At 37.8% G+C, this 12,540-nt stretch overlaps 2 protein-coding genes across 4 annotated transcripts in view; both read right to left on the minus strand.

Annotated features, from left to right (window-relative positions):
- The window catches only part of LOC113119240 (CD209 antigen-like protein E), a 142,388-nt gene extending 137,464 nt beyond the window's left edge, over positions 1 to 4,924 (minus strand). Inside the window, exons 1-5 of one of the 3 annotated variants that reach the window (XM_026288543.1) lie at positions 4,676 to 4,910; positions 4,297 to 4,599; positions 4,057 to 4,184; positions 3,858 to 3,964; positions 3,293 to 3,758 (exon numbers count right to left, since the gene is read on the minus strand). In XM_026288543.1, the coding sequence (XP_026144328.1) occupies positions 3,599 to 3,758; positions 3,858 to 3,964; positions 4,057 to 4,184; positions 4,297 to 4,599; positions 4,676 to 4,766 (789 nt within the window). In that variant the 5' untranslated portion in view covers positions 4,767 to 4,910 and the 3' untranslated portion in view covers positions 3,293 to 3,598. Of the gene's footprint in view, positions 1 to 3,292; positions 3,759 to 3,857; positions 3,965 to 4,056; positions 4,185 to 4,296; positions 4,600 to 4,675 lie in introns of those variants that run through there. The other 2 variants (XM_026288545.1, XM_026288544.1) reach the window with 2 other exon arrangements.
- Positions 4,925 to 5,601: 677 nt separating this feature from the next.
- Positions 5,602 to 8,092, minus strand: LOC113119238 (C-type lectin domain family 4 member F-like). The gene is made up of 5 exons (XM_026288541.1): positions 7,876 to 8,092; positions 7,486 to 7,800; positions 7,246 to 7,373; positions 7,045 to 7,151; positions 5,602 to 6,945 (listed from the first exon to the last, which is right to left on the minus strand). The coding sequence occupies exons 1-5, from the start codon at positions 7,964 to 7,966 to the stop codon at positions 6,786 to 6,788; spliced, it is 801 nt and encodes a 266-aa protein (XP_026144326.1). The 5' UTR covers positions 7,967 to 8,092; the 3' UTR covers positions 5,602 to 6,785.
- Between the last annotated feature and the right edge of the window lie 4,448 nt (positions 8,093 to 12,540).

The following is a 12,540-nucleotide window of genomic DNA, read 5'->3' on the forward strand; positions in this document are numbered from 1 at the left end:
AATAAATATATATTAGAATATATGCCTAATATATTTGTTTCATAAGGGATCCCCCCAATTACCATTACAAAAATCTCAATCTTAAACATTTGCTCATTCTTTGTATTTGTGTCGTTAAAATAGGGTAACTTACTGTCACAGTGTCTGGGTTGTGTTCCCTGGGAATCCACTAGATGTCCGCCTTCCCCACTGTGTCCGTCACTTTATGAACCACATTCCTCACGTTCTCTGCTTAATTATTGCACCCAGCTGTCACTAGTTACCAATCATTACACTCTGTCAATTTCCCATTAGCGTTTGTCTCTCCTTGTGTATTTAACCCGGTCTGTCTTAGTATGTGACATGGTGTCCTTGTTTAATTCATGTCTGTCAGTTTGTGCCCTTGCCCTGTGTTCATGTTTGGTTTATGTTTGGATTGATGTTTTGGTTTCGACTCATGCCTGGATTGTTTATTCTCTTTGGATTACCCCTTAATAAAGACGTACTCGCAATTGATTCTCTTTCCGTGAATCTTTGTATCCCGGACGTGACACTTACAGCACAAGGAAGCTTGATTTCAAAATGAACTGAATTTACAAAAAAAAACAAAAAAAAAAAGTACACAGTAATACAATTATAAAACAAATGACCTCAATTCAGTTTGAGGTATTCAAAATATGACCACACTGAATTTTTACAAGCAAATATTTAAAAACCATATACAATATGTTAGGCCTATTTATGTAGATCAGTGGTTCCCAACCTTTTTCAACTCACGGCCCACATCACCAAACACATATGTTTGCGCGGCCCACTGCAAAAAAATTAACTGAGCCCGCTAATGTTGGGTTAATAACTCAGTACTCAGAAGCTAGATTGTTAATTGTATTTAATGAATGAACTGTGCGATATGGACAACAAAAAAAATCGCGATTTCTTTGATCAATTTTGCGATTGTGACACAAAAATATGCTTTTACAGTCATAAATGCATTCAGGATTAATTTGAAACATATCTCCAAAAGAAAACCAATTAGAGCTTTATCAAAAAGTTGTAATGTCTATAGAACAGACATAAGTCAAAATTATCACTATAGCAAAGATGTAACAAAATTTATAGACTTGTGCCGTGTCCAGGGACTTTTTTTTCTCTTTTTTGCCATGCATTGTTCATAGAGCTCATTAATTGTACGGTGCCTCAGGTGTTTGCAGTGTGTATACAGTATGTGTATGCGGTCAGCAGTGAGAGCACATTAAAATAATGCACGAGCGCGAATCTCTCTGCTCACACTGAGATTTCCTTTGCTCTCTCACAAAACCAGACGTGCTTGCTCAGATACACACTGCTCTGCACGGAGAGTGTGCGCACTTAAAACACGTCTCCTCTCACTTAAAGGGGGGGGGGTGAAATGCTATTTCATGCATACTGAGTTTTTTACACTGTTAAAGAGTTGGATTCCCATGCTAAACATGGACAAAGTTTCAAAAATTAAGTTGTACGTTTGAAGGAGTATTTTTGTTCCAAAAAAACCTCTTCCGGTTTGTCACAAGTTTCGGAAAGTTTTTTTCGAGTATGGCTCTGTGTGACGTTAGATGGAGCGGAATTTCCTTATATGGGTCCTAAGAAGAGCGCGCGCTCCCGTATAGCAGAGCACTGAGAGGCTGAGCACAGCCTGATCAGAGCGAGAGCGTCGCGAAAAGTCACAAAAGAAGTGTGTTTTTGGTTGCCAGGGCAAGACAACCCTACACAGATTACCAAAAGAGAAACAGCATTAAGGGACCAGTGGATGGAGTTTATTTTTACAGAGCATCAACGGAGTTGTGCAAGTGTTTTTGTTTGTTCCCTGCATTTCGGATTGCACATCGTTTATTTCTTAAGGATAATGCAGTCCCAACGGAAAAGGGTCAAGATCGTGTGTTGGAACCACATGCGGTGAGTAAAACTGCTTCAAATATCTCTGTGTTGTTAACTTAGCTATCGGCGCGTAAGCACATCAAGTAAACAATATGCGATGTTGTCATCAAACTGCACTTTCCACATGTACAGCTTAAAAAAAAAAAAAAAAAAAAAGGCGACATAAAATGGAACTTAGTCATTTTCCAAAACCGCTAAGCAAATATATACGGTTTCAGTACATACCACATAGCATACCGCCTTTGCTGATGCTCTTGTTAAATTTCAGCCTCTGGATCTGTGTCACAGCTTCCACATCCTCTCAACGCAAAAGCCTACTGGCGCTCGTGATTCTTTAGCTCCGCCCACACGTCACGCCTCTAGGCGCTCGTGTTTTTCCGGGAAAAATCGGTACAGACTATCTTTCTCTTATAAATATAATAAAAATAAAGACTTTTTGGAGTTATGAAGGATGCAGTACTACTCTATAGGTACTCAAGATTAACAGGATATTGAGTGAAAACGAGCATTTCACCCCCCCTTTAAACTGCATCCTGTGCACTCACAATTCTCTCTATGCTCATGTCTTATTATTAAACATTTTCGCACATTTTTATTTCTAGCCTTTTACCCCGTGCAGTGTGAACGTTCTGATCCATTAACATGGGCTCAGAAAAAAGCCGCATCACAGACAGTGTGTGAACCTGGAGTTAGGCATTTGCCCAGTCTGTTCTGTTCTCGCGCTAGGCATGTTGCATTCTGATTGGATTGGATAGCATACTGCGGGAGGTCAGAGCCGTGGAAAATGGTGCTATAAAGCGATTTAGAAATCGCACATGTTCAAATCGTTACTTTATGGTGATTTTGATTAATCACACAGCCCTAGAATGAACTGGAGATGATCAGAAAATAACTCAGGCTGGCACCGCTCAGAAAAACGAGGAAAAGACAGTAAGTGGAGCAAGCAGTCTGGAGGGAACATGCTGAAAGCCATTTATGCATGTTTGAATTTGTTGTTCTGTAGCATATGCAGCAAAATGCATATGCTTATGTGCATCCGATTGATGCACATAAGCATTGCCATTTTACATATTTGCATTGCCATTTTGTGAATTTTTGTGTGAAGCCCTAAGTCACATGACATGCGACTCTTAAAGAAGCTAAGTGACTTCTTTCTGTGTGACTTTTAAAGCCTGCATGAAATTAAAATTCACAACATTTCTTCGGACCATTGCATGAAAGTAACACCTCAAATTCACCGTTGCTGCTCTGGAGTTTCAGTTCCTCTGTTTTATCATGTCTCTTAAGCAGGTCACAGTGTACTGCAAGAGATCGAATCTTTTACAGATGTGTATTTGATTCTTAAGAAACCCTTCAAATTCTTACTGGATCTACAGGACTGACAACGACCAGAGATATAGAGCCATACGTCATCTTTAATGATAACATAAGGGTAACATGTAAACAGCATGCTAAATATAAATAGAGTATACTTTATATAAATAAAGTAAAGCAACCTGGGGTTTAGCTTTCAAAAAAGCAAACATCTAAATAATGGTAAGCCACGTATGTAGGAATAGTTATGAACAGTTTTTAGGAAGCAACTACAAATTAATAGACATATAGGCCTAAACATGTATTACTTCTAAATCAGGAACGTTCAGTCCTGAAGACTTGAGCTGTAAAAAAAAAACCTTAAAACCTGTGAAAAAAGTGTTTGCTGTTCCTAGGGCCGAAATCTCTTCTCACAGATCCATTGATAAGCACCATTGCAATCAACATCGAGCCACCCTATTAATTCAGGGTTCTTTTTTAAATAAGTCACAGCACAATTCTCTTGTCCTCCTCCATTTGGCTCTGTTATATGTCCACTGGATGCCCAGAACCTGCAACAGCAGATCAGCATTAGATGTTTAGTGCTGCTTTCTGCGTGATATGATACTGACTGTGAGAATCACATAATAATCAGTTAAATTATTTCTCACCCAGACGTCACGCTGGTGCCATCAACCCATTTCCATCTGCCCTCTTCTTCGGCGTCAGTTACACCAATCCAGAATTCTCCTTTATCAGTAATTTTTGTAACAAAATCCTAAATAGATTAAGCAATTAAATGTGTATATCCTGAGCCCACAATGTACACATTTTATATGACATCACAGACACAAAGTATCTCTCACTCACTTGTTCCTCTCTGTTGTTTATGATGATCAGATCTGCTCCTCTTTCTGTACAGTCTCTTCTGCTCTCAGTCCAGCTCTTCTTCATTGACGACATGAAGTATAAGCTGAAAGTAGGGTGTACCCATCCATCTGTAAACACAACCAGTTCAGTTATTAGCTTATTATTCCCTCCTAGAGTACATTGAATTATTAAACTTGTTTTTAGTAATAGCATATTGCTTAGTTGCAGTTCAAAAATCACCTGTTTCATTGATAATCTTCTGCAGTTGATTAAACTGGTCTCTTTGTTTAGTCGGGATGTCATTGTTGATTAACAATCCATTCATTTCATTTGTCATGTTTATGTACTTGGTTAGAAGCAGGTCACTCTGTTCTGTGAGGTTGTTAATCTTGGTTAGTAGCTTGTGTGTCTCTTCTGTGCAGGTTGTGTTCTTTGTATGGATGTAGACACACAGCACTATGACCGCAGTCAACAGAAGAATACACAGCAGCAACGAACACACTGCAGCTGTTCTGAAACTTCTAATCTGTACTGAATCACTTCCTGAAGATGACAGGTATAAAGATAAAAGTTTCTTAATTTCTACACCCAATAAAATGAAAATTTGCTTGTATTTTACCTTTGTGTTGAGGTGTATGGTTTGCCCTGGTGCCTCTGTCCATATCACATGTTCTGTCAGTGATCACATTGCTGTAAATACTCTCAGACATTTTTGAGTAGATTTCCTTCAGTCGTATGAATTATGGAAGCAGTGCGTTTTTAATGTGTGGTCTTTTTAAGACTCCTCTCTTAGCAGATGAGCTGAAAATGGACAAAGTATAGCAATGTGTTATGTCCTGCTTTTATAAGAATATATTGTCACATGATTTGGTGTTGCTTTGTTTCACAGCTTGTTCCGGGCATCATCAGCATATTTATAGTTACAGAAGAACAGAAACTATCTGAAGTCAATGTGTTAAGTTCAAAATCGCATGGAACGCAAAATTGAACAGGAACCTAGAAATGTTTATCACTTGCTGGACTTAACTAGGTTTAGAAAATGTTGGCTTATTTTCTGGCTTTTGAAAGAACATTTACTGAACTGTGAGCTCATATCATCTCATCACACTGCTGCTGTTCAGAAGCTAGTTCATGAGCAAATTCCTCATGATACGAATTAAAATTAAATTAATGCATTTAGCAGACGCTTTTTTCCAAAGCGACTTAAAGTGCATTCAGGCAATCAATTTTTACCTATCATGTATGATACATGGAGGAAAATGAGTTCATGCAGTTCTTTCTCATATTAAATCAGCACTGACAGAGCAAAAGAGGAAGAACCAAGTAAATGATTCTCCAGGAAACATACATTTGGTTGGTTATTATCTTAAAGTGCCCCTTTTTAGGGTAATGAAAGGTTCATAATTTAGTGTTGTGAGTTCCCAGCAACAGGTTGACATGCATGCAAGGTCAAAAAACACATTAATTGTCTTAAAATATGAATTTATTATTATATATTGTGGCGGGGTGAAGTAGGACATGACTCAAGGATGAGGGTAAGTCCCCCGAAGGGTGGATTTTATTGACAGAAAAAGGGTAATACATACACACACATACATATATATATATATATATGTTTGTGTGTATGTATGTATGTATGTATAGTCACGGAGTGGAAGGAACACACGACAAGGAGAGCTCAAAATAAATACTCCGGAGAGTGGATTTGTTAACAAGAGTGCCGTCAAGGTGAGTAGTGAGCGTGCTGACTGAGTGTTCTTGTGCTCTCCGTGCGAGTCTCCCGGTACTGGGTGCTGGTCTGTGCAGTTTCTCGTGGGCACTGATCGGTCACACACTGGTGTCTGCAGAGGGAGGAGTAAACACAGGTTAGATCTCAGCCACATTGGAGATATCAGTCTCCTCGTTGTGGCGTCGAGCACGGCTTATCTGGCCGGTGGCGAACTAGCTTCAGGTGTGGCCGATCAGCTCGTGATGAGGCTCTGCAGGTGCAGAGTGTTAGTTTCCAGGGCAACGCTGATCTGTCCTTAGGTCCCGAAGTAAATTAGTTTATTCAATTAAAAACTAGCAAAACAAGTTGCGCGGTGTCCTCAACACTTTTCAAAGCAAAGTTACACCACTGCATGTCACCATATTCTAATTTGGTGAGATAGTGAATTGACGGGTTTTTGTTAAATGTGAGTCAAAATTTGAATTACTGAAACAAATTAACTTTTTTATGACATTCTAATTTACTGAGATGCATCTGTATTTAATCATGTCTCTAAAGCAGGTCACAGTGTGCTGCAAGAGATCGAATCCTCTACAGATGTGTATTTGATTCTTAAGAAACCCTTCAAATTCTTACTGGATCTACAGGACTGAAAACCACCAGAGATATAGAGCCATACGTCATCTTTAATGATAACATAAGGGTAACGTGTAAACAGCATGCTAAGTATAAATAGGGTATACTTTATTTACTATATAAATAAAGTAAAGCAATCTGGGGTTTAGCGTATGTAGGAATAGTTTAATAGAATGAATTTTGTGTGCGTGTGTGTGTGTGTGTGTGTGTGTGTGTGTGTGTGTGTTTTAGAGCAAAATACAAAGGAAGCAACTACAAATTAATACACATAGAGGCCTAAACAAGTATTACTTCTAGATCAGGAGTGTTCAGTCCTGAAGACTTGAGCTGTAATGAAACTAAAGAAAATAAAAATAAGAAAACAGTGAAAAAGTGTGTGCTGTTCCTAGGGACGAGATCTCTTCTCACAGATCCATTGATAAGCACCATTGCAATCAGCATCAATCCACCCTATTAATTCAGGGTGCCTTTTTAAATAAGTCACAGCACAATTCTCTCGTCTTCCTCCATTTGGCTCTGTTATATGTCCACTGGATGCCCAGAACCTGCAACAGCAGATCAGCATTAGATGTTTAGTGCTGCTTTCTGCTTGATATGATACTGACTGTGAGAATCACATAATAATCCGTTCAATTCTTTCTCACCCAGACTTCACGCTGGTGCCATCAACCCATTTCCATCTGCCCTCTTCCTTGGCGTCAGTCACACCAATCCAGAATTCTCCTTTATCAGTAATTTTTGTAACAAAATCCTTAAATAGATTTTAGCAATTACATTTTTACATCATGAACCGACAATGTACACATTTTATCTGACATCACAGACACAAAGTATCTCTCACTCACTTGTTCCTCTCTGTTGTTAATGATGATCAGATCTGCTCCTCTTTCTGTACAGTCTCTTCTGCTCTCAGTCCAGCTCTTCTTCATTGACGACATGAAGTATAAGCTGAAAGTAGGGTGTACCCATCCTTCTGCAAACAGAGCTAGTTCAGTTATTAGCTCATTATTCCCACCAAGAGTACAGTGAATGATTAAACCTGTTTTTAGTAATAGCATATTGCTTAGTTGCAGTTCAAAGATCACCTGTTTCATTGATAATCTTCTGCAGGTTATTTCTTTCTTGATTGAACTGGTCTCGTTGTTTAGTCAGGATTTCATTCTTGATTAATAATCCATTCATTTCATTTGTCATGTTTATGTTCTTGGTTAGAAGCAGGTCACTCTGTTCTGTGAGGTTGTTAATCTTGGTTAGTAGCTTGTGTGTCTCTTCTGTGTAGGTTGTGTTCTTTGTATGGATGTAGACACACAGCACTATGACCGCAGTCAACAGAAGAACATACAGCAGCAACGAACACACTGCAGTTGTTCTGAAACGTCTGATCTGTACTGAATCACTTCCTGAAAGTGACAGGTATAAAGATAAATATTCTTCATTTCTACACCCAAAAAAATGAAAGTTTGCTTGTATTTTACCTGATTGTTGAGGTGTATGGCTTGCCTTGGTTCCTCTGTCCATATCACATGTTATGTCACTGTTAACATTGGCATAAATACTCTCAGACATTTTTGAGTGGCTTTCCGTCAGTCCTATAAATGATGGAAGCGATGCGCTTTTAATATGCAGTCTTCTTAAGACTCTACTCTTAGCAGGTGAGCTGAAAATGGACAAAGTTTAGCAGTGTGTTATATCCTGTCTGCCTATTTAAGAAGAATATATTGTCACATGATTTGGTGTTGGTTTCACACATTGTTCCGGGCATAATCAGCATATTTATAGTTACAGAAGAACAGAAACTATCTGAAGTCAATGTGTTAAGTTCAAAATCACATGGCAAGCAAAATTTTACAAAATATCTCGAAATGTTTAGCACTTACTGAATTTAACCATGTTTAGAATAAATTGAAAGTATTATCTGGATTTTGAATGAAAACTTACTGAAATGTGAGCTCATAGCATCTCATCACACACTGCTGCTCTTCAGAAGCTAGTTCATGAGCAAATTCCTCATGATACATGGAGGTAAATGAGTTTTCATGCAGTTTTTTCTCATATTAAATCAGCACTGACAGGTTGGTTATTGTCTTAAAAGTTATATACTAGCATGAGAGGAACACAACAAACTCACTGCTCTGGAGCTTCACTTTCTTATTTAAGGTCGCTGTGATTTTGCCTAAGACATCTTCATGGATCAACATCTTTTTATGATCAATATTATTGTCCAAAAATATAGACTTAACCCAATCCCTACCCCTAAAACTAACGCTACCCAAAATGTATTCCTAAAATAATTGTGAAATTATCTGATTAACAAGAGTTAACCCTGATTGTAAACCTAAAACAAATATTTCTTGAAAAGTTATATCTCAATTCTGTTTGGTTGATTTGAATGTTGTTCCAGGATCAACAAGGATGCTGATCCAGAAACATGTTATACTAAAATCATGCTCGCCGTGTAGGTCATTCATGTCAGACCTCTCTAAGGCTGGTCAGATTGTATTTTACTCCCTGATGCTACTCTCTGCAGGGTGTGTATGATGATTCTACAGGAAGAAACACTGAAACACTGGTCTCACATAGCAAGACTACTGGAATATATGGCAGCTTTCATTGGCCAAGACCCACTTCATCTGTTTGACCGACATGTCAAAAATGGTCACTGTTGAACATGTCATTCATGGTCACCATTCAGGGTGCAGAAATGTCGTCACAATAACAGACCAGTGTGTAAAACTCTGCCATATTTAAAAGATTATATGCCACAAACTTTAAATATTTCACATACTTTTGAGATTCCAGCGTTTAGTTGATTCTGATAAGTGCTCGTCATCACAGTTGTAAACACGATGGCTTTCTTCCTTTTTGTGAGAGTTTGGCGCCACTGTATCTTTGTTTGAATGTTAAAGAACGGGACCCACAAGTCTCGCGGAAATCCTGTAGAATTCAACCAATCGAATGACAACTTCGAAACTCCTGAAGTGTTTCAGGAGTGTCCCATATGCATCAGACGTTTAGCCATGAGTTCGAGGGCATGACATCTGAGGCTGAAGCTACTGAAATGCTCACTCTTATAGGCCTGACACTGACCAGTGTGGAGTGACACAATAATACAAAAGGTTAAAAATTTCAAGAGTTTAATGACATAACATCAGAGTGGAACTAACATTTAAAAAATAAATATATAATTTCTCCTTACACATGCATTCATTTCTACTCTCACACCCACATTCTCCTTTCACATACATACATATATATATATATATATATATATATATATATATATATATATATATATATATATATGTGGTCTGAGGTAGATGAGGCAGCCGCAGAACTATTTCAGCAAGCTATGTGAGTTTGAATAAATAATAATTATCATCGTGAAAAGGTTACATGGCCTTGCGAGTTGTGATTGAGGACGCGGGCTCAGCCTCAGTCTTGTTGCGAAATACATTTAAATTTTTTAATTGCCCTAGAGTGGGACACTTAAGGTTTAGTGTTTGTAGCTCCACCATAAATACATGAATTCCAGTGAAACTCTGGGTTACCAAACCTCTGGTATCATGTGATCAAAATACCATCACAACACAAATGTACATTCATACAGAGGTGTAGCCATCTTTTCAGAAGTGAGGGGGACAGAAATTTTAAATATACTATATATTACAAATATAGTACATAAATTTGGACCACTCAGCAGCAGTACAGTCCTTTTTGTCTTTAGCCCAGGCGAGACGCTTCTGGTTCTGTCTGTTGTTCAATAGTGGCTTGACACAAGGAATGTGACAGCTGAAACCCATGTCTTGGATACATCTGTGCTTAGTGGTTCTTGAAGCACTGACTCCAGCTGCAGTCCACTCTTTGCGAATCTCCCCCACACATTTTTGAATGGGTTTTGTTTCACAATCCTCTTCAGCGTGCAATTATCCCTATTGCTTGTACACTTTTTTCTACCACATCTTTTCCTTCCCTTCGTCTCTCTATTAATGTGCTTGGACACAGAGCTCTGTGAACAGCCAGCCTCTTAGGACAACTGTTAGGTCAGCAGTCTTCCCCATGATTGTGTAGTCTACGAACTAGACTGAGAGACCATTTAAAGGCCTTTGCCTGTTTTGAATTAATTGATTAGAGTGTGGCACCAGGTGTCTTCAAAATTGAACCTTTTCACAATATTCTAATTTTCTGAGATACTAAATATTGGATTTTTTCCTTAGTTGTCAGTTATAATCATCAAAATTTAAATAAATAAACATTTGAAATATAACAGTATTTATTTTTTGAATGGAATTAGTGAAATAAATCAACTTCTTGATGAGATTCTAGTTTTAAGACCAGCACCTGTATATTTTATATTTTCATCAAATTTCCTACTGTCCCACTTTAGTAAATATAGTTTTGTGGGACAGTATGATTAGCCTACTGTGGGACAATACTTCAAACAGTCAAAAATGTGTGGAGGTGCTTGTTTTTGGGGGGTAAAAATTATTATTTGCAGGGTTTTAGCATTGTTATGCAATATTATGCTGTTACTGCAGATGGGATTATAGATGATGATGATGACGAGGTCTTGACATGCAAAGTACTGCTTGTATTCAAAGATGTAATGAGATAACCTCTGCAGGTTGTTTTTATTCAGGTTGTTCTCAAGGTTTATGCAGGCTATCTGCTAGAGGTTTTCAAAAAGATATATGATTGTATGTGTCTGTTTAGTAAAAGAGAAAGCATTAAGCAAATTGGTCTTAAATGTTTTTAACAGTAGTTCACTGCATGTTCATGAATTTTGAATCAAGGTTGATCTAGCATAAAGTTAAGCTTAACTTAACCTAAAGCCTCAACTGTGGTTGTATATTTTGCCTTAAAATAGACATAGATTATGCCCGCAGTGTTTGTATGTGTTTGTTGAACTAGAGAACAGTCAGGAATTCTATCTACATAACATAACACATGTCTATGATAATAGTTGCTTAATATCTTTATAATAATTGCATCAAAACTATCATATTGTATTATTTATCTGATGATGTTTTATGATCCAAATTTTATCCAACAATAACCAAGAGAAATAATAACTTTAAAGATTTGACTGTTCTACATGAAATGTGATTTTGGCCTTTTATCATAGACTTACATGTATTAGTGTCCCACATTAGGAAGCTGCAGATTTTCTCAGACGATTTGCACTAAGATCAATTGTATGTCTATAATTTATTTTATGAATAAGGTCTTTTGATTTATTTAGGACATATCCTGTTTTTTTTAAATGGTACTGGGTGTGGATTTAATGTTCTGGCTACACATCGTCACATGTCACAGAAATCTGAAATGCACAAAATGTCCCACATTAGGGCAATTCATCCTATTATAAGTGTCTATGGATAGATAGATAGATTTTTTTTTGTTTTACAGTCATGAATCCTAAAACATTCAAGAATGGTCTCGTCAACAATTTAACAGTCAACAGGTGAATCTAAAAAAAACTTTTTCCTGCATTTAATGACAGTCCTATGGAGCTTGACACCATGAACTAGGGCAGGTTGCATTAAAGCTGCATTGAAAAATGCTGACCCATATTATCCATAAGATCGTTATAACAATCTCAAATACCATTCATGTCCAAAACACGGGAGAAGAGGCTATTAAGACCTGAGGAAATGTCTTTAACAATGGAGGACACCTTGTTTAGATATCACTTTACCAAAGATTTCAACATCCAGCTCTAAACCGCCTATGTACAGAACGTCTAAGCCATTAGCAGCCTTAAGCTACAACCAATGAAAAGAGACCTTTTCCTAACCTCAAGGCTCAAAGTTCAACAAAACCTTCAATTCACAGTTTTTTGCCAGTGTCTAACAGACAGGGGACTAACACCCCTCCAACGCTAACAGTCACATCCCAGCCCCAGGAGTATTTAACACTCAGGATCTTCCCTGGGCCTAAGTTTCATTTTCTCCATAGCTTTCCCTTCAAAATGATCATACCAAAAGCGTGCCTCAAAGGGGAAGTGGTGAACACGCATACTGGTCTTTACTTCCTCTAACCAATTAGTCAAAGGAATTTTGGTGTGACCATTAAAACCAAAGACTTTTCCGCTCCCCAAGCACATAAAATCAGCCTTTCCATCACTACTGATTTACCATTGT

Source organism: Carassius auratus, chromosome 19 (assembly GCF_003368295.1).
Source record: "Carassius auratus strain Wakin chromosome 19, ASM336829v1, whole genome shotgun sequence".
NCBI classification, from domain to species: domain Eukaryota; kingdom Metazoa; phylum Chordata; class Actinopteri; order Cypriniformes; family Cyprinidae; genus Carassius; species Carassius auratus.